We start from the raw sequence: 18,998 nt of genomic DNA on the forward strand, positions 1-18,998 counted from the left end.
CGCTGCAGCGCGGCGATTTGGTGCGCGCGCAGCTCGTCAAGCGGCAGCTGCAGCGCGTGCTCTCCGTCTGCCTCGCTCTCGCCCTCTCCCCCCTGCTCCTGCTCCTGCTCATCCTCGTCGTCGTCGTCGTCGTCCGCGTACCGCGCATGCAGCGCCGCGAGGCGCTTCGCGAGCGCTGGCTCGCACGTCCTGTATACGCGCTGCCCGCAGCCGTGCACATTGTCTCCGCCAAGCCAGGGCTTGTTGCCACTGCCGCCGACGTCGACACCAAATGCGCGCGCGACGGGTGCAGACATGCGCTCAGCCCTGCAGAGGCGCGCGGAGAACTTGGCGCGTGGCGTCGCTTTGCGCGCGGGCGGCGCCTGCGCCGTGGTAGCTCGTTGCCGTTGCGGCGCTGCGGCGGTCGACGACGGCGACGGCGAGAAGAAGGAGAAGAGCGGGTTGGTGACTGATGCAGCAGCAGCAGCGGATGTAGCTGTGCCTTTGGCAGCACCGCCGCTACTGCTGGTGCTGTTCTCGTCGGCGAACAAGCTAGGCGACACAGCAGACGCGTCGACTGTGCGCTTCTCGCTGAGCGGCGCGCGCTCGGCAAGAGGCAGCGGCGTCACAGGCCTCGTGACGACGGTGCTTCCCGCGAAGCTGCGCTCGGCACCAACCGCCACCTTGCCAACAGCAGCAGCGGCGGCGTTGGTGGTTGCAGCAGCAGCAGCATACGATACAACAGACGAAGGGGAAGAACCTGGAGACGCTGAAGAAGGCGCCCAGCGCTGCTGACCCGTCACGCGCGACGACGGCGGGGGCGGAAGCGGTGACGGCGACGGCGGCGACGCGAGTCCGCTGCGGCTGCCGCTCGCAAAGGAGGAGGACTGCTGCTGCTGCTGCTGGGGGTAGTGTTGGTGGGGCGTGTACATGCCGCCGCCGTGCGAGCTCGCGCCGGATCCCCCCCATACGGACGGCGAGGCAAAGGCGGATGCGGACGGGATCACAGACGCGACTGAGAAGGGTAGCAGCTCGTCGACGCTCGCTGGAACGGCTGTGCCCGCGGGCGAGCGCCCGTTCTCGTTCCGAGGCGATTGTGCCAGCGCGGGTGTGTTGCAACCCGTCACGGCGGCGGACGAGGGCTGGCTGCTGGCTGTAGATGATGCGCGCTCGGCGTGCGTGCGGAGGAAACTCTCGAGGCGCCTGCTAAGCAGGTTAGTGCGCGCCGAGCGGCGCGTGAAGAACTCGATGCCGAGCTCGACGCGTAGCTGGGCGTACTCATGCGCCTCGTCGGACCACGTGAGCCTGCTGGCATCACCATTCGCACCCGCATCCGCACTCTCATCATCGCCGTCGCCGTTGATACCCGGGATTGACGGGTGGAGCGCGACCCTGCGGACACGCCTGGCAAGCGGAGTGGTGCGCAGGATGCGCGGCCGGCCTTGCTCTTCTGCATCCCCCTCCTCCTCTTCGGGGGCGGAGCAGGGGCGCTTGAGGTCGTAGCTCGACTGCAAAAAGGGACACAAGGGGAGAAACAGTGTCAGTGCAAAGAAATTTCGAGCGCGGGCGGGAGGGCCCGAGCCAAGACCTGTGGGGATGGTGTGATCGGACAACGCACGCAGTAGAAGCGACTCAGCCAGCCATTTTCGACGTCCGGCGTGCCCCAATATTTTTCCAGTAGCTCCTGCTCGTCGTCCCCCTCCTCCTCATCGATGAGCACGCTGCCGCCCGCCATGTGGCAATCGCGCTTGCGCTCGCAATCCGGATCCTGGCCGTCGCCGGGAAAGCGCCAGCAGAGGCCAAAGTCGAGCTCGAGGCGGCTGCCGTGCTCGATGTCCAAGCCATCAAAGAGCGCGTGCCATTCGTCACCGGTGCTGAAGGCGAGCGACGTGCTGCCGGGTCGGTATGCGTCAAAGACGAGCGGGACGACGTGCACGATGGGCCGGTTAGGTTTCCGCATGCGCATGCGAGATGCAGAGAAGGCATCGGCGCGCGAGCGGCGAGAACTCGCGGCGGCCATGCGCCTATTGAGTGCGGCATGCGTGTTGGCAAGCGAGAGCACGTCATCCTCTGTAATGTGGGGTGTTCCAAGCACTTCGCGCATCTCTGCCTCCTGGCGCGCCATTCGGCACTTGAGCTGCTCGGCTGACTCTGCCGCTTCTTCCTCTCCGATCTCTATGCTTGCGGATGCTGGTGGGTCGTGCTGCTGCTGCTGATGAGGAGGAGAGAGAGAGCCCTCGTGCGCCTCGGACGGCAGCCTAGGCTTGCGGCTGACGCGGAGTCCGACGCGCCAGGTGCGGGTGCGGAAGAGGTCATGGAGGAGATCGTGCTCGACGGCGCGCTGCCAGTGTGCGTTGAGCCCCCGCACGGACGTGTAGAGGGTGTGAGGGTCGAGGTAGAGGAAGATGTGCCGGAGGAGCTCGTTGGGCAGCGTCTGTTCTTGCTCCTGCTGCTCTGGCGAAGAGGAGGAGAGTGTCGCATCCATGTCAAATGGCAAGGCCAAGGGTGAGAGCAAGTTGGGAGGCGAGGAGGTCATGGTCAAGAGGGGTGCCTTGTGCGGTCAGGGTGTTTCAGCAGGAGAGCGCTGAGTGGCCGAGCGATCGAATGTATTCGTACCGCTTCTCTATCGCGTTCCAGCGCTGCTTGGATGCATAGGGTGATATGGGTAGAGGAAGCGGGCGACGAGGACGGCTGGTGGGCGAGGGGGGGATGGTTTCGTATATATAGGGAGCGGTGCGCTGGGGTATGTGGTCAGTTTACTCGCTCCGGAGCCATTCCAGTTCCAAATTTTTCACTTCATTCTTTGTGTGGATTATTATTTTCTTTTTTGTCTCTGCGGACCGAGACTGCCAGAGAGAGACACATGGCACAGGCACAGCACCAGTCGAGTCGCCGGAGTGGGGCCCAGAAACACGAGACGGCCCCCCAGACAGGAGAGAGCAACGTACAGAAATTTGCGGGGGCGGGGGTCGGGGGCGGAGGGAGGAACCGGAGCCCCCGAAGGATAAACAGCAGACAGAATCTGGGGAAAATAAAGAAATTCGAAACACAGCATCAGTCCATCTTTTCCGTGTCACGTGCCATCCTTTTTGATTGGGGTGATGGTGCATTACCTATGCCCACGTACAACCAAACTCAACTACCCAGGGTCGTACCAGCTACGTGTAGGCACTGGACAGATACATACTTGCATACTTGGCCGCCCTATCCGAGCGCGTGCCACAGCCCGCAGGTAGGTGGTTCGCTCTTTTCGCATGTTTGCTTGCTTCGTTGCTCCATGGCGTTCAAGGCTTCGTCTCATCCACCCTGCACTTCACTTCTCCCTTGTACATAAATACCAGGCCCAACTCGCCCGCACCCTGGCCACGTCCCCGATGAGTGGGTGAGCATGCATGTACCGCCGCTGGTACATTTGAACGAGCCAGCGATTGCTTTTGCGCAAGCACAGATCCAACGGGACGCGCGCGCTTGGGGGTTGCTTCCATGCGTTGGCTCGCTGGCACCTCGTGCAACCGATGCTCACAAACATGGGTTTGTACAGCCAGGAGCAAGTAGAGTGAGCAAGCAAGCACATGGATCCAGCAGCAGATCGTCCGTCTGTGGGAAAGCCCGTCGATCTGATAGATAGCCGCCGTCACCCCTGCTTCTACTTCTCTCGCTCTCTCCCTTCGCACCCTGCGCCTGCGATGCGAACGTGTGGATGTCGTCCACCTGTTTCTGCGCAAAATCGTCGTCCCACATCGAGCTGGCAAGTGCCGTCAGCTTGGCGCTCGGCTGCTGCATACCCGCCTGCGTGCTGCTGCGCGCAAAGTTGCGCTCAATGCACGCCCGCACAAATGGCGGCACATCGGCTTTGCATATGCCTGTCCACGGAGCACAGCATAGTAAAGTCATGGGAACGCTGCGAGCGAGCGAGTGAGAGCAGGCGATGAGCAGTGCGACTCGTCGGCGCTTCGGTAGAGGACTGCGAAGGCTAGCTACTCACCCTTCGCATCGACGATACTGTATTTTCCAAGCCTCGCCGGCGAGCCAGTCACGGCCCAGGAGGTGTGGATCCAGCACGCTGTACATGCGCTTCGTCTCTGTCCAGTACCGGCCGATCCTGTATTGGATTCTTTCTGTAGCGTAGCGGTAGAGGCGGTTCTTCCAGATCAGCCCAAACGGTAGGATTCCCACGCTGGTTGACCCCGACCATAATTACTTGGCTGTCTTTGAGACGGTAGTCATTCTGCTGTGGTGCATGTATGGGCACGGGCTGAAATCACGCCTAGCTCACCGCTGACTCTTCTGAGACATCCACAGCCTAGAGAGGAAATACGACCCGAACCACGTCTCCTCCTGGCCGTCGAGCGATGCGAAGGCGGACGACAACCGAAGCGAGGTTCTTCAGTATGTGCTCGTCATTCACAAGGGTGTGGGGCCCATACAGGGCCAAAATGTGTGTCTCCACGCGCCGTTCGTCAGGCATCATCGCTTTGCGTTGCATTGACTTGAACACATGCACCACGCTTCTGTAGCGAACCACAGCTCCTTCTTCTTATTTTGTCCGCATTTCAATGCTCGGGCGTTCAGCCGCCGCGAGGGAGGGACCGTGCAGAGCCGGCCGCACAGGCTTATATTGAATAACGAGATCGGCTTGTACTTGATTTGAATATCCTTGTACGTGGGCTCGAGCACTTCGCAGAAACAAGGCACTTTGTACCCGGTGTGTCCGCCGTGTAGACCCTGAGATGCATCATCGTGGACAAAGACGTCCGAGACGTCAAGGATGAAACCTGTGAACCCAATGCTTTGAGTTGTAATATCATCAGAGGGCTAGTGTGACCTGGTGCAACTGGTTGCAAAGGTATGCCGGGTCATCGGACGAATGGATAGCTTGGATGCAGCATTGCTCATGTTAAAAACATGTTCGAATTTCGACTCCTTCATGAGTTGGTCTCATTTAACCGCTGCCGCTCCTCCTGGAACCTTGCACAGGTGCCAGGAGGCACACCAAGGGTCGCGCCCGCTCGTACGAGCTGACCGGCGTTATGACAGGCCCTGCTTGCCCTGCCTGCGATCCTACGTCATTCATTCAGCGACCACCACTCATCTGATCGCATCGGTCGGCCATTGGTTGTGCCAGAGAACTCGGAAGTCGGACGGTGAGTTCAAGTTGCACCGAATACGAGTACCACACCTGCATCCTTTTGCCTTCTCGCACTATGACTCTTTCCGCCAGCCCCCCTCACTCACCTCCAGCCTCTGGTCATCGCGCGAGTCGCGGAAGGTTACGCGCTACACATGTACAGCAACGAATACCAGGGCACTTGAGCACAGTGAGCTGTGCGCACAACAGTATTTCATAAACATGGACAAGCACAAACGAGCGCGCCCTATATGCCAGAAACGAAGCTGCGAAAAGATTATCCACAGGAAGCTGCGGAGCCGGTGTAGTATGATAAAATGAAGCTATAAACGGGCGGCCTGCGCTGGCCGACACTCGCGTTTATGAGCATGACAACCATGCATATATATAGTCTCGCATGCGATGCGCGAGGACATGTCCCGTTTTGTGGGATGCAGCAGTTATTGAAGCTCTCCCGGTGATCCACCATCCCTTGACGCTCTGTCAACGCATCACGTTTTTTTGAAAAGATGGTGTTGGAAGAGTTTTTTTTGCGGCGCTCTTGCGAAAATTTGGCGCGCTGTTCACTGCGGTCTTCATCCAAGGCCCCTGCTTGTGCATCGACGCAGCGCTGGTCGATGCGCTCTCAGCGCTGCGACTCGCCAGCTGGGCTCCCAGCGACAGGGCGCGCGTCCTGCCGAGGACGCAAGGTGAGAAACCTAGCGGGAACTGATGTTCGCAAGCACAAAGCCCCGATCACACACGTGCAAATGGTCTTGCGCATACCTCCCCCTGTTGCCACCCAGCAGGGGAAGTGTGTCCAAGACAGGCAATACGATGAGAGCAGATCGACTGGCTTGCGCTACTTTGAAGAGCTGCAACGTCGTGCGCAAGGAGGCGCAACAATCACACAAGAGCCCACCAGGTGGAGCCCGATGGCGGCGCTGCAGGCGATGGGCGCGTAAACAGCCACATCCGAACAAGACACGGATAGGGTACCATCCATGAGGGCACCAACGCCTCCCATGTTTCTCGCATCGATATTTCAACCGCGCTGAGGTTGCGCTGCCTGTAGGAAAGGATACACCTGAATCTGAGCTGGGTCCCACACATTTGCTTTCGAGTACGGGTCCCGAGCGATGCGCTCCCGCGCTTCGGTGATGTTCTGCGAAAATGTGGCACGTGAAAAGAAATATTGAAAAAGTGCAAGATGCTGGGGTCAGGTGCAGACCTTGGAGCAGAAGGAGATCGCTGGGCAGCTCACCTCGGCGAGAACGATCAGGCAGCTTCCACACAGCGCGCTGGGCGGGCCGGAGTCGTCGAGCTCGTCCCAGTCCTTGGACAAAAGTGCACCTCCTAACTCTGACATGACATTTAGTGTTAGTACGCTACATGTCACGCCTACGTTTGCCTCGAAAGCTCGACTCACCGATTCGACCGGCCTTCTTTCCTCGCGCGGCTTCGTCCAGATGCTGCTGCCTCACCTCTAGTCGTCGCTGAAGTGCCTCTGCAGCATTGTAGTCAGGCAAGATGCACAGGTAACGCCTCAGCTTTCCCTGCTGCTCTGCTTCCGCATTCAGCGGATCAGACCACGCTGGTGCACCACTGTCAGCGGCAGATGTGGCTGCAGAGGAGGACATGGTGCGGAATGCAAGCGGAGAGAAGGATGGCGAGGGGCGTGCTGCTGCAAAGCGCAAAAAGTGGGTTTTCGGTACAGCTGTGCGCGGAGAAGAACTGAAGGGACGAAGCGCCAGGTGGATCATCGGAGGACGGGCGTTGTCAGATAGACAGGCAAGAAGCCCTTGGAGCAAGGGGCAGCCTTTGTAAAGCAGCCAGATCAAGGTGAATGTATGGCAGACCGCGAAGAGGTGCTTACCATGGAAAGGTCGGAGATGGAGCGATGGAACGTGCAAGAAGACGATGGGATGCGTCGTTGATGAAGCGATGGAGCAACGCTGCATCCGTGATCCGTTGGATTGATCGCCAGGCACTTGCCAGTCCACAGCCAATAAGGCTTTAGTGCGGGGAAGAAAAAGGTGCGGTAGTGACGCATGCGGACGTTGCAACCCTATATGAGCCTTTTTATTTTTATATAATTTAATTATCTCTTTGCCCTCACTTCCTCGCCCACATTCACACATGCACAGACTACAGACGTGTAACGATGGACGGAAAGCGCGCGTCCCTACTAATAAGGGAAAAAGCCATGCTGTACCTGCGTTCGTTCCATCCGCAGTCTTGTTGAGTGGTACTGCAGCCTGTCGTTAACGCCTCAGCGCTCAGCTTTCGAAAGGTATGGTCGACCACTTGGTCGTTTGACGTGAGCAAATAAATGGTCCGGACATACGCGTCCCGCGAACTTCCTGAACACATATGTATATTGCATATATGAGCTCTTCAGTGTATAGGGTGGTATCCGGGGGTTAGCTTTGGAAGCCGAGTGGATGCTGCTGGAGGAGTGAGCGGAGTGTCTTACAACGCACTCAAACGCAGCCAGGGTCATCTACGTAATCTGAAAATCACCACGTGAAAGATACGACGCCACCCGCAACAGAACCCGGAGCAATCAGCGCTCGTCGGAACAAGTCCGCTTCGAAGGAGGTGCGGCGGAGATGCTGATCGTTGCTTCGAACGATGTGTTACGAGACTGGGACGGAAGCAGGGAGGTGGATGGCAAGTCGCAACAGATCGCGGCGGCGAGGGGGTCCGCATGCGGACGAGTCCACCTCGAATGCTCTCATGGAATTCGACAGGGACGACAGGGCTGAAAAATGCTGCGTACAATCACGTCCATACATGTTTCGCACTCGAGATTTGTGCAATCTCTCGGCCGAGATCCTTATCTTTCGCGAACCCTCGCCAAGGGCTTGTGAATGCGACTGCAGCAACAGGCGAGGAAAGCAAACTCTTTGATCAGGCACAGACAGGGGTGACTGCATAGCGCCTGTGTGTGAGAGCAGGTTGGCTGGGGAAACTAGCACCCACAGGTAAACCCTCTTATCTTTCGTGAGGCTGGGAGCGAGACCTCTGGCGAGATGAGACTGGCAAGCGCACGCTCCTTGCCGACTGGGAGCTTCTCTCTCCTCTGCTACTGCTATTGCTTCTGCTGTCAGCACAGGCCGCGGATGGCTTCACGGACAACCGGTGCGACACCACCGAAAGCAGGATGGACAGATGGAACCGCCTGCAAGCAGCGACAGCGCCTGCCCAAATCAATCCTTTGGTCTTGGTGCATGAAGCCAGAGTAAGAGAACCGTGCGAAAAAACCCAACCCCACGAACAAAACGACCTATGTGCTTGGGTCCCTCGCTGGTATGTACGTATAAACGTGGCCTGGCAGTTCCTGGGTCTTCTGCGCTTGCTCTGACAGTGGCGCGTGGGATCTGGGCAGCGCAGTGTGTGTGTGTGTGTGTGTGTGATGAGGGTTGGAGGATGGCATGGGGCATTTCACACAGTCGGTCATAGGTTTCGTTATCTATGACTCCTGTCGAGTGAGCATCAGCGGCGCAAAGTCGACCCGGACACGACGCCATGAGTGTATGAAAATGACGGGCACACGGTGCGAGGAAAAGAGAGAGCTTGTGTCAGAGTGGGCGTGCGACACGGGCGAAAGGGGGCAAGCGGCAATACATCTTACAAATCCGATCCCCATTCTCGCTGCGGCTGAATCAGGGTGACTTGATACCTGCCCTATGGAATAAAATGCGCTCCACAGCGAACATATAAAGCATCTGCCCCTCCACCTCCAACCCTCGGCTCCCCCCTAACCCTTGGCTTCAACTCCCTCCCCTTTCCTTTCATTTTCTTTCCCGGCCCGTGCTCCGTCGTCCCCTCGCTCGTCTGGCCTTGTTTGCTGCCAGAAGGCAACCCTCCGCCTACTGTGCGCTCGCGCTTCCCGTTTGTGGCGCTCTTGCTTCCACCCTGCGCGAGGCGTCTGCATCGTCGCAGAGACATTTGGCCCAACATGGTCAACTCGACATTGACCCCCGAGCACAACATTGCCACCACGATCGATGGCACCGAGTACATTGTGAGCGAGCCACCCTCCCCTGCCTCTACCCGCCTGGATGACGCTTTCCGTATAATCGTTGACATGGCACTTGCATTGCGAAACGATCACAGTACAACCTGGGCGACATCGCCTGGATCATCGTGGCCACCGCCCTGGTCATGATCATGATCCCAGGCCTCGGCTTCTTCTACGCCGGCTTGCTGCGACGAAAGAACGCGCTGGCGATGATCTGGATGTCGATGTGCGTCTTTGCTGTCGTCAGCATCGAGTGGTTCTTCTGGGGCTTCTCGCTAGCATTCAGCGAAAAGGCCGGCCCATTCATCGGCAACCTCGACCACTTTGGCCTGATGAACGTCGACATCCAGCCGTCAGTCGGAGGCTCGACGATCCCCTCGCTGCTCTACTGCATTTATCAGATGATGTTCGCCGCCATCACGCCCGTCATTGCATGCGGTGCTTTCGCGGACCGTGCGCGCCTTGGCCCCATCCTCGTCTTTGCGTTCTGTTGGTCGACCATCGTGTATAACCCGATCGGTGAGTTGCATACCGCGCCACATTCTTGGACTCCCCCTCCCCCTTTTTTCTTTTGAGCCAATGCAGGGCTGATTCGTCCTCTCCCAAAATTCTCAGCCAACTGGACATGGAACGTTGGAAACGGCTGGGTCAACAAACTGGGAGGCCTCGACTTTGCCGGGGGCACGCCCGTGCACATTTCCTCGGGTACCGCCGCGCTCGCCATCTCGATCTTCCTCGGCAAGCGCCACGGCTACGGCACGGACACGCTCGCCTACCGACCGTACAATGTCTCGTACGTCGTCCTTGGTACGGTCTTCCTCCTCTTTGGGTGGTACGGATTCAACGGCGGCAGCGCGCTCGGCGCCAACCTTCGCGCAGTCCAGGCGATCATGGTGACCAACACGGCTGCATGCATGGGTGGCCTGACGTGGATGTTCTGGGACTGGCGCCTGGAGCGCAAGTGGTCCGCCGTCGGCTTCTGCTCCGGCGTCATCTCGGGCCTTGTCGCCATCACACCCGCGTCTGGCTACGTCGGCACGCCCGCGTCGATCGCATTCGGCTTTGTTGGCGCGACGGCATGCAACTTTGCCACGGGCCTCAAGTCGCTCATCAAGGTCGACGACTCGCTCGACATTTTCGCCGCGCACGCCGTAGGCGGCATCGTCGGCAATCTCATGACTGGCCTCTTTGCCGACAACCGCGTCGCTTCCTTTGACGGCTCGGCGCTCATTCCCGGCGGCTGGATCAACCACCACTACATCCAGCTGGCAATCCAGCTGCTTGACTGCGTCACCGGCCTCGCCTGGTCGTTTATCGTGACCATGATCCTCCTTTTCATCATCGACCGCATCCCCGGCTTGCACTTCCGCTGCACCGAGGACGAGGAAATCCTCGGTATCGACCTCGCGCAGATCGGCGAGGAGGTGCAGTACGTCCCCATCGCGTCGGACCTCTCGTCCGAAGAGCGCGCCAACATGGATATTGGCGCTAAGATGCAGCACACGCCAAGCGATTCGTCACATGGCGAAAAGATCCCGGAAGACCTCGAGGCTGCACAGCAAGTTTCGATGCAAGCGCAATGAAAAGCGAAACCGAACCCTCGTCGGCTTGTCTCTCCCACACCCGTGGGTTCTCTCGCCATTGCAAATTGGCCACGTGCATACCCGGCCTCGCAGTTTTCTCTCTTTGAACGTTTCCTCGCATTTTCTATTTGGGCCGAGTTTTTTCTCCTTTTTACCCATTTTTGGCATTTCCCCGCTGAGCATTGTACACAAGCATTGGCGCCCACGTTTGTTGATAGATGAAGCACAGAAGAAGAAAGTAAATAAGTGCAGTCGTTTCAAATTGGAATGTACCGCATTAACTATACATGCACTGAGCGAGTGTGCCTGATCCTTAATGCGGTTCACCATCTCGGCTCCCGCGAGTCTTTTTTAAGTAAACATCGCACGCGAATCTGCGGGCTGCATGGTAGAAACGTCAAGGCAGCTGGTGGTGTGTGCGTCTCTTGCGACGATGGGATGCAGAGCTCCTAGATACCAATGAGAGGAGACTATACGGCATCGGCCAGCAGGACCCACATGGTCAGGTAGCTCATGATAGCCAGCGGCAGCAGGTTCCTGCGGACTGCCACGTCCCAATGGAACACTCTGCGGCTGGTCACCTGCATCTTCTGCCTGCGAGCGCGTGCGCGCCTCCGCGCCGCTCGGAGGCGCAGCTTATTTAGCTTGGCGAGGTGACGCACATGCACGGCGCGAGCTGCGGCGCGCGCGCGTGCGCGCGTCAAAGCAATCGCACGGTCCGAGCGAAGTGCCGCAGGTGCAGGTGCATGCACAAAGGCGTCGTGTGGTAGGTGGCCATTGCGCCTGGCAGCGCCTCTGCCTTCGCTCGTCAAGCTCGCGAGCGCTGCGTCGGCTGCGCGGAACTCTTCCAGCAAGCTGTCCTCCTCCTGCTGATCCTCCGAGTCGGTCTCCTCCGACTCGTCAAGCTCCGTGTTGCCCGGCTCGCCCATGATCAGCTTGAAGAGCCTGGAGCTGCCCTTGCCGATCCCACGGCCGCCACGGCGAAGAAGTCCATCCGAGGCGGACGCGTCATCGTCCGGGAGCGGCATATCGGCAATGTTGCTGGTCACCCACCGGGCGACGACGTCCGAGAACGCCGATGTGGACGCGATGACAACCCATGCTCCGAGCGGCTGCTTGGGGCCAAAGACAAAGAGTGTCAGCCGTACGAGTGGCCAGCAGATCGACTGCAAGGCGAGAAGACGGATGAGGGATGGAAGCAGAGAATAGTAGAGCAGCCATCTTCGCAAGAGCAAGGTGGTGAACGAGAGCGCGTAGAAAGCGGTACCCAGACTCTGCAACGACCCGAGATGCGATGCTTTAGAATCAGCCTTTGCGTTGCTAACCCTGCAGTGTGATGCGGACTTACCCAAAGACAAGAGACAAAGAAGTCGAGCGGTCCCGGATCTCTACGGTCGCCTAGTCTCCTCAAGTCTTGTTGTTGCAGCGCCAGAACAACCGAGTTGCGTAAAAGCCAAAATGTGCCTAGCAGACCAGGCACGGCGGCGAGTAGGCGCAGGGGATGGAGGAGGATGAGCAGGACAAGAACGTCATCTTCTGCGCCCCCGGCCTTGCTATCCCCTGCGAACGCGCTGGCAGCGCCGCCATCCCCTCCAAATTCAGACATCATGTCTGCGCCTTCTCCGCCACTGGTGACGCCATCGAAATGGCTATCTGCATCGCTGCGCATGCTGTCGGGCGACAAGTCGTCGCCGAGGCTCGTCGCTGTCGCTCTTCGGTGGCCGAGATCACCAGTCTGCCCCGGCGCTGGCAGTTCGCGCCCAGTGGCGACTGGGGTCAGGCTAACCATGCGAGACATGCTCGCTCCATCGTGGCTCGCAGCTCTCCGGCGACGCCTGCTGCGGTACTCCGTGACGCCCTGGCGTTCTTCTGGCCTGATATTAGGATCCAGCGCACCTCGTTCGTCGCCTTCATCACCTGCGTGCCGCCTCCGACGTCGCAGATCCGAGCCATTGAGGCTCACACAGAGCGCATCGGTCGGAGCGCGCTGCTCGTCATCCGACGGCGGAGCTGTCATAGTATCGCGGTTATGGTGCGGAAGGAAGCCAGGTTGCAGGGAAGATTGCGGCGGCGAGTATGGAGGCGGCACGTCGTTGAGGGGTAGTTGAGAGGGGCTTTGCGTGGTGTGCTGCAAGCCAAGGGTTGCAGCGTGGGCACGAGCCGCTTCGAGCCAGCGGATGGCCGCTCCATCGCTGTGGGAAGCTGATGCAGAGGGTAGGTGTGGGTTGTGCACAGTGAGGAAAGAGGGAGTGGTTACGGCAGCGGCGCCAAAGTACCCGGCGTTTGCAGCGGCTACGGCAGCGGCTGCGTTACTATAATCGAAGGAAGATGACGGCTGCGTCGAGCTGTGAAACGGTGTGTGGATAGGGGAAAAGCTGTGCGCTAGACGCTGAAGCTCGCCAAGATGAGGACTGGATCGAACCCGAGGAGGGGGCACCACGCGGATCCCCGCGCCGTTTAGTCCAGCAGGAGTCGGGCCGTCCAGGTCCAGGTCCAGGTAGTCTGCTGCCGCAGAGGACGATGGCGTGGAGGGCCGGGTCGAAGAGCGACTGCCTCTTCCGCTTCCACTTGAGAGATGCGCGGCTGACGGTAGTTGAGATTCTTGATGCGCATGGGACGACGCTGAGGAGTTTGCACGGCCACGTACTCGCGGTTTGCGAGGCCGCGAGCTGTTACCCTCGTCCCTGCGGCGCCCAGACGAGGATGTAGACGGGGCTGCAATGGTTGGCCGCTCGAATCCTCGCTCTGGCGAGCTGTCCCTCGGCGATGGCGGAGCATTCGTGCTGGCCGGGGTGAAGCCTGAGCCGATATGCCATGTCCACGAACGCGACCGGTCTCGCGAGCGCCTCGCCTGTTGTCCTGTCTGAGCTTGCTCGAGCGCTACGGCAGAGCGATGAAGCGCACGTGCGGTGTCTTCGGTGGAAGCAAAGGTCGCGAGGGTCATTCCGTGGCCGGCATGGCTGTTTTTGTCTCTGTCGTCCGCAGCAACGATGGAACGACTCTTCGATGTCTGTCTGGATCTTCGCTTTCTGTTGGAGCTCTGCGTACTCTTGATGGATATGTACGAATCCGAGTCTCTGCTGGAGGAGCTGTCGGCTTGCTCCCCCGCTGCTGTGGCTTCTAGAGCTGATGCAGAAGATGGCGTCAACATCGGCCTCCTCGATGGGCCAGCATCTGCATCCTGGTAGCCTTGCGAGGCAGCAACGAAGCTGCCATTGCGAGCAGGTCTGACAGCAGCGGGGGCGCCCGGCGGCGGCGATGGGCTCGGAGCTGAGCGGGAAACGATGGGGAAGGAATGGGCGCTAGGCGGAGCGAGCGTGTGCAAAGCGAGGGAGGAGGCCCTGCTGGAAGACCTGGAAAGTTCTATGGCGGCCGCGTCCGGGCTCGACGGACGGAGTGGTATTGGCGACTCCAGTTTGCCGATGATCGGAGTGGTCTCCCTTCTCGAGTACTGTATAATGACAGGTCCGTATGCCAGTCTAAAGAAACTCGAGGGAAGAGTCGTGGTATCAAACGAGATATGGCAGTGACATTCGAGCCGCGAGCACTAATTCAGGGATGGCCCGAGCTGTTGGATGAGCCTGGCAAGCCTCGCACGTTTGTACGCCTGCTTGCTTGGAACTTCGTAGTCCCGAGGGAGGGTGAAGGGGGGGTATGTGCAAGGGTATATATGTGTTTGCTACCTCTCCCAGGAACGACACACCCTGTATGGACACGTTGACAGCAGCCTGGCCATTATGTTCATTGTCAATGCGTGTACCACGTATGCAAAGCTCTAATTGAATGGAATGGTCGAGCTTTGCATACGTACGGAGGAGAGGATGCGCCACAGGGCACTGCGACAGTCGCGCAGCTGCACCGCAGGCCACCAATACAGGGAGTTGGACGAGATTTATTCAAGGGCACCTCGGAAGAAACCCCCAGGCCCGTTGCTGTGGCCGATGGAGATATACCACCCTGCATTCCCAGTCCAACCTGCGTTGCATCGGCCGGGTAGAAGACCCTGCTGAGAACATGCTAGATGCGGCACTTCAGCAAGGACCGCGACAGATCGATGTGCATCATGCTTGGTAGATGTCTGCGCCGCCCCTGCTCGCAAGGTGGATGAACGTCTGCTCGTCATCTCTCTTGAGCGCAGTGCAAATATGTAGATCTGTCGGCTGCACCATTTCAAAGTTCAAACCGTTCTTTGTGCTAACCGTTCGTCGGCGCTTTCATCAATGATTATCGAATGTTTCGGCTCGCGAAGCCACGCAGTGTTAGACAAACAAATCTAAACGGGCAGAACAGAAACAGCCTTCTGGCGTTCCGCAATGCTCTTGCTGCTGGTTTAGACCTGTTCAGATTCAGGTGTAGCGCCTCCCCACATCACGCTGATATCAGAAACTTGACTTCATATGCTTTGCAAAGCTATGGACCAAGTGCACATTGCATGTTAGTCTTCAAGTTCGGCCGAGCGCAGCTGGACGTAGCTGGTGGTTGCAGACGACCAAATTTATCTGGAATTCATCTGAGCGCAAGTGCTTGGCCACGCAGTCATGCATCTGTATCCGCGACGCAGCGCAGGGAGCAGGGTGATGTTACTTCGTCAAAGTCAATGAGACGCCCATACCAGCCGCTGGTTTTGATGTGTCGAAGGCCGCTCCCCGTTGATCGTTCGCGGCGGTAGGTCGCGATGGACGGTCGTCCGGCTGTGGTCAACATACATGCGTGCGGAGCGACGCGGTCCCCACTTTCCGTTGTATCCAGCCCTGGAAACCTATGTTGTAACCATGCCTCTCATAGCGCAAGGAACAAAGGTAAAACAAGGTTTCAAGTGTCGATACTAGGGATATTTCCTTCATGTAGGCGTATGAACGTACGGCGATGAGCCACACATGCATTACATTCTAGGGCAGCGCAGAGCACGTTTACGCCCAATCCCAATTCCTTCGCGAAGTGTAAGCGGGAACCGAAGGTTCTGCGAGAGGCTACCGCTCGTCTGCGTGTCGCGTGAGCCTTCGAAGTGACATTGACAGCTTCGATTCGGCCATCCCGCTCCCCACCACACGATCCCTTATTGACGACTCGATTCGGATGCCATGCTCCCGTCTTTTAGGGCTCTAGCGGCTCAGCAAGCGCTGAAGCTCGCCGTCATCGGTGCCGGACCATCAGCGTTCTACGCTTCAGCGCGCGTTCTCTCCCACTTCCCTGCCGGCAAGGAAAATGAGTGTGACGTCGAGGTGCACATGTTCGAGCGTCTGCCGACACCACATGGGCTGGTTCGGTATGGTGTAGCGCCAGACCATCCGGAAGTCAAGGTTCGTTCATGTTGTGCATCATTTAGCCCAAGCTCGTCGAGGCTGTGCAAAGGCTCACAGCAGCTCTCATCCTGTCGGCTTGGCAGAACGTAGAACATAAGTTCGCAGAGGTCGCAAAAGATCCTCGCTTTCATTTCTATGGCAACGTCAATGTTGGACACAGTCCGACAACCTCGGCAGCTGCTTATCCGCTTGCAAACCATGTCCCTCTCTCCTCACTCTTGCCACATTACACCCACGTCCTCTTTGCATACGGCAGCTCGCTTGCTCGTCCGCTGGGCATTCCAGGGTCCGCCCCGGGAGAGTTGGCAAACGTGCACTCCGCCCTCGACTTCGTGAATTGGTACAATGGCCACCCCGTCGCACATGATCCTAGCCTTCGGCGAGCAGGCGCTGCGTCATTTGAGTCTTTCGCCTCGCACGGACGGTCGTTGGAGCACATGACCATCATTGGTGCAGGCAATGTCGCGCTTGATGTTGCGCGTATCGTCCTGCGCGCTTCATGTAGCGGCTTGCAAGGCAGCGACACGCCGGCAGCGCGTGCCTACCTTGCCCAGTCAGACGTTCCCGAACCGGTCCTCGCAGCTCTGTCCCAGAGTCGCATAAACGAGGTGGACATTTTCGCTCGGAGAGGTCCAGCACATGTTGCATTCACCAACAAGGAGCTCCGGGAGATGATGGCGCTGCCAGGAATTTCCTTCCGCCCGGCTGACAAGACGCAACTCGATGAAGCGGAGCAGCTCGTCGAGCGCGCCGAACACGAGGGTACGGAAAGGGGGAGTGCAGAGGCAAAGTCTGGAGCAAGGGTCAAAATGCGCTTACTTTCGCTCTTGGCCAAAGGCAGTCAGACCAAGTACGATCCGGCGCGCGAGGGCAAGTCGTGGGGCCTCAATTTCTTCCGGGCGCCAGCAGCCCTGTCTGGGCCAAAAGTACAAGATGGACCCGCAGGACCACCGAGACCCGTGAGGCAAGTCACCTGGAACCTCACGCAGCTCCCCAACCCGCGGCCGGTGGCAGCAGGCGCAGAAGCAAGTATCGTGCACGACAGCCGAGCATGGGGCAATCCCGCTCCGGTGAATGTGCCGGCAACAGGCGAGCAGGAAAAGAGGCCCACAGATCTTGTGATTTCAAGCATTGGTTACCGGTCCGAGTCGATCGCCGAAGCTGCTGGCGACCATGATCTACCTTTCGACGACTCTCGCGCTGTCGTGCCCAATGAGGGTGGACGTGTCACGACGTTGCCGCAAGGGAAAGTCGTGCCCGGGCACTACGTCTCTGGCTGGCTCGCCCGCGGGCCGGTGGGAGTCATCGCATCGACCATGTATGACGCCTACTCTGTCGCCGATTTACTCGTGCAGGATTGGCAGCAGGGAGTCGCACAGGCTCATGGTGGCGCGGACGGCCTTCCGGCGGAACTGCGTCAGCCGACGCACAAAGTGGTGACGTACAAGGACTGGCAACGGATAGACAGCATAGAAAAGGAGCGAGGCGCCAAGCTAGGCAAGCTTAGGGAGAAGATTCTCAGTGAGTTGAATGTCCACTCGGGGTCTGGAAATACGTCTGACTCTGGCCGCCTCCGGCGATCTGCACTCCACACAGCCGTTCAAGAACTGCTTGAAGTGGCAAGCTAATTGCAAACAAAATTGCATGCATACTCCAACTGTATCCTACAACACCGCCCTTGCTAGACACCTCACTTGAACATCACTTGAATGGCTAAAGAATGAGCACCGTCTTATCAGCACTTCCTGTACTTGGGGCAGGCCACTATTGTCAAGCTGGGACTCACTATATGCCTTAGTGTCCGGATCCCAGTGACTCCACGTGCCTGGTTCTTCCCTTGGCCGCGTGTTCGGCATAGCTGAGAGTACCAACGTCTCGCTCTGGTCCACCTCTCGTGCCTGCAGCTTGAACGCGATCGTCTCATACGGCTCGGCAGCGACGACGAGGTATTGCCATGCGCGATTCTGCATCTCGATGTGCTGCTCAAAGCTGCTCATGAAGCGATGCATCGGCCTAACACCACCCTTGATCTCAGGCAGCTGCACTTGAAATAACAGGCCTATCCGCCCACCCATGCTCTCCCGCGTTTTCCTCTCGCTTTCCGACTCGGCAACGTTAGGAGGTGCCATTGGAACTGGCTCGCGAACTTTGGTGACTTTGTACCCAGGTCGCCCGATCTTAACAAATTGCTTCTTGGGCTTTTCGTTTGCCAATGGGGCAGTCAGGAGCAGATTCGGGTTGTATCGTGCTTGGTCTTTCGCCTCCTTCGCAGCTCTTCGCGCCAAGTTGGTCTGGTGCTTTTTACCTTGTGTATGCGATAGGTAAGAGCCTTCATTTGTATGCAGCGTTAAGCATAGACGACATTCGATACCTCCAAGGTGATTCCGAAGAATATATGGGTCCTGAGAGCGAAAGGATATGGGTAGCAGTCATTAGCTATCACGACAATCTCACATATTTGTACCTATAAGAGCAGAGTCCCACCTTGTTGATATCAATTGTCTCCAGCGCAAGCTTGCGTAGTCGCTCCCTTCGATCGACATTGGCCTCGGACGCTCCTGCTACACCAGCACCTTTATTACCCGCGCGATTTTGATAGTCTGTGCGATCGGAGAGCACTCATCAGCAAGTCTTCCTCTTTTAACGATCAGCAGACGATCAGCCACTCACCCATCTTGACGCCGTTGGCAACTTCCTAGTATTGCATTGAGGCGCGCAATTGATTCCAATGATTCTAACACCCAATTTGGATGCAGTCAAGTTGTGAGCCACCTTGGTTCTGGTTACATGCGCCGTAATTGTGCAAAATCTCTTCGGATGCTGCGCGCCTCGTGTTTCGTCGTTCCGCCCACGGCCCAATACAATCTAGAATCGTTAGCGTACTATAAGGTGGAAGCTTGGAGCGTTGGCGGATGACTCTGATTAACACTCTGAGCCGGTTGGCCGTGCCTTCCTGTGGAGGATGCCCTCTGCTGACCGCTACAAAGGACTGTTTCGTG

General features: G+C 58.3%; 7 protein-coding genes across 7 annotated transcripts; 2 read left to right on the top strand and 5 right to left on the bottom strand.

Annotated features, from left to right (window-relative positions):
* Positions 1–1,215: 1,215 nt before the first annotated feature.
* Positions 1,216–2,658, bottom strand: K437DRAFT_171738 (uncharacterized protein). The gene has a single exon (XM_013386313.1). The coding sequence runs from the start codon at positions 2,513–2,515 to the stop codon at positions 1,520–1,522; it is 996 nt and encodes a 331-aa protein (XP_013241767.1). The 5' UTR covers positions 2,516–2,658; the 3' UTR covers positions 1,216–1,519.
* A 769-nt stretch (positions 2,659–3,427) lies between these two features.
* Positions 3,428–4,433, bottom strand: K437DRAFT_171775 (uncharacterized protein). Its single transcript, XM_013386314.1, has 3 exons — positions 4,263–4,433; positions 3,965–4,097; positions 3,428–3,880 (listed from the first exon to the last, which is right to left on the bottom strand). The coding sequence occupies exons 1-3, from the start codon at positions 4,273–4,275 to the stop codon at positions 3,499–3,501; spliced, it is 528 nt and encodes a 175-aa protein (XP_013241768.1). The 5' UTR covers positions 4,276–4,433; the 3' UTR covers positions 3,428–3,498.
* A 1,641-nt stretch (positions 4,434–6,074) lies between these two features.
* On the bottom strand, positions 6,075–7,050 carry K437DRAFT_258196 (uncharacterized protein). The gene is made up of 3 exons (XM_013386315.1): positions 6,516–7,050; positions 6,351–6,448; positions 6,075–6,251 (listed from the first exon to the last, which is right to left on the bottom strand). Exons 1-3 carry the CDS (start codon positions 6,724–6,726, stop codon positions 6,132–6,134), a joined length of 429 nt encoding a protein of 142 aa, XP_013241769.1. The 5' UTR covers positions 6,727–7,050; the 3' UTR covers positions 6,075–6,131.
* Positions 7,051–9,050: 2,000 nt separating this feature from the next.
* On the top strand, positions 9,051–10,696 carry K437DRAFT_269636 (putative high affinity ammonium transporter; the record flags this gene model as incomplete). The annotated part of the gene is made up of 3 exons (XM_013386316.1): positions 9,051–9,116; positions 9,209–9,632; positions 9,729–10,696. 3 exons carry the CDS (start codon positions 9,051–9,053, stop codon positions 10,694–10,696), a joined length of 1,458 nt encoding a protein of 485 aa, XP_013241770.1.
* A 730-nt stretch (positions 10,697–11,426) lies between these two features.
* K437DRAFT_171882 (uncharacterized protein) lies at positions 11,427–14,026 on the bottom strand. The gene is made up of 3 exons (XM_013386317.1): positions 12,045–14,026; positions 11,880–11,970; positions 11,427–11,808 (listed from the first exon to the last, which is right to left on the bottom strand). The coding sequence occupies exons 1-3, from the start codon at positions 13,845–13,847 to the stop codon at positions 11,705–11,707; spliced, it is 1,998 nt and encodes a 665-aa protein (XP_013241771.1). The 5' UTR covers positions 13,848–14,026; the 3' UTR covers positions 11,427–11,704.
* A 1,652-nt stretch (positions 14,027–15,678) lies between these two features.
* Positions 15,679–17,645, top strand: K437DRAFT_171923 (nucleotide-binding domain-containing protein). The gene is made up of 3 exons (XM_013386318.1): positions 15,679–15,996; positions 16,083–17,520; positions 17,596–17,645. The coding sequence occupies exons 1-3, from the start codon at positions 15,778–15,780 to the stop codon at positions 17,625–17,627; spliced, it is 1,689 nt and encodes a 562-aa protein (XP_013241772.1). The 5' UTR covers positions 15,679–15,777; the 3' UTR covers positions 17,628–17,645.
* K437DRAFT_258201 (uncharacterized protein) lies at positions 17,640–18,738 on the bottom strand. The gene is made up of 4 exons (XM_013386319.1): positions 18,670–18,738; positions 18,484–18,599; positions 17,786–18,401; positions 17,640–17,712 (listed from the first exon to the last, which is right to left on the bottom strand). Exons 1-4 carry the CDS (start codon positions 18,671–18,673, stop codon positions 17,690–17,692), a joined length of 759 nt encoding a protein of 252 aa, XP_013241773.1. The 5' UTR covers positions 18,674–18,738; the 3' UTR covers positions 17,640–17,689.
* Between the last annotated feature and the right edge of the window lie 260 nt (positions 18,739–18,998).

The sequence above is a fragment of the Tilletiaria anomala genome (genome assembly GCF_000711695.1).
Source record: "Tilletiaria anomala UBC 951 chromosome Unknown K437scaffold_78, whole genome shotgun sequence".
In the NCBI taxonomy this organism is placed as follows: Eukaryota; Fungi; Basidiomycota; class Exobasidiomycetes; order Georgefischeriales; family Tilletiariaceae; genus Tilletiaria; species Tilletiaria anomala.

What these genes read in the sequence shown, in the direction of transcription:
- K437DRAFT_171738 (XM_013386313.1), bottom strand. Translation starts at nt 2,515, where the DNA reads ATGACCTCCTCGCCTCCCAACTTGCTCTCACCCTTGGCCTTGCCATTT.
- K437DRAFT_171775 (XM_013386314.1), bottom strand. An exon ending in CAGTATCGTCGATGCGAAGG is followed by an intron (nt 3,881 to 3,964) that starts GTGAGTAGCTAG and finishes GCTCGCTCGCAG; the next exon opens with CGTTCCCATGACTTTACTAT.
- K437DRAFT_258196 (XM_013386315.1), bottom strand. Translation starts at nt 6,726, where the DNA reads ATGTCCTCCTCTGCAGCCACATCTGCCGCTGACAGTGGTGCACCAGCG. An exon ending in AAAGAAGGCCGGTCGAATCG is followed by an intron (nt 6,449 to 6,515) that starts GTGAGTCGAGCT and finishes ATGTCATGTCAG; the next exon opens with AGTTAGGAGGTGCACTTTTG. An exon ending in GCCTGATCGTTCTCGCCGAG is followed by an intron (nt 6,252 to 6,350) that starts GTGAGCTGCCCA and finishes ACATTTTCGCAG; the next exon opens with AACATCACCGAAGCGCGGGA.
- K437DRAFT_171882 (XM_013386317.1), bottom strand. Translation starts at nt 13,847, where the DNA reads ATGTTGACGCCATCTTCTGCATCAGCTCTAGAAGCCACAGCAGCGGGG. An exon ending in TCTTTGTCTCTTGTCTTTGG is followed by an intron (nt 11,971 to 12,044) that starts GTAAGTCCGCAT and finishes GGGTCGTTGCAG; the next exon opens with AGTCTGGGTACCGCTTTCTA. An exon ending in TCTGCTTCCATCCCTCATCC is followed by an intron (nt 11,809 to 11,879) that starts GTCTTCTCGCCT and finishes GGCCCCAAGCAG; the next exon opens with CCGCTCGGAGCATGGGTTGT.
- K437DRAFT_171923 (XM_013386318.1), top strand. Translation starts at nt 15,778, where the DNA reads ATGCTCCCGTCTTTTAGGGCTCTAGCGGCTCAGCAAGCGCTGAAGCTC. An exon ending in CAGACCATCCGGAAGTCAAG is followed by an intron (nt 15,997 to 16,082) that starts GTTCGTTCATGT and finishes TCGGCTTGGCAG; the next exon opens with AACGTAGAACATAAGTTCGC. An exon ending in GCTTAGGGAGAAGATTCTCA is followed by an intron (nt 17,521 to 17,595) that starts GTGAGTTGAATG and finishes CACTCCACACAG; the next exon opens with CCGTTCAAGAACTGCTTGAA.
- K437DRAFT_258201 (XM_013386319.1), bottom strand. An exon ending in AGACAATTGATATCAACAAG is followed by an intron (nt 18,402 to 18,483) that starts GTGGGACTCTGC and finishes TTTCGCTCTCAG; the next exon opens with GACCCATATATTCTTCGGAA. An exon ending in TCCGGACACTAAGGCATATA is followed by an intron (nt 17,713 to 17,785) that starts GTGAGTCCCAGC and finishes CTCATTCTTTAG; the next exon opens with CCATTCAAGTGATGTTCAAG.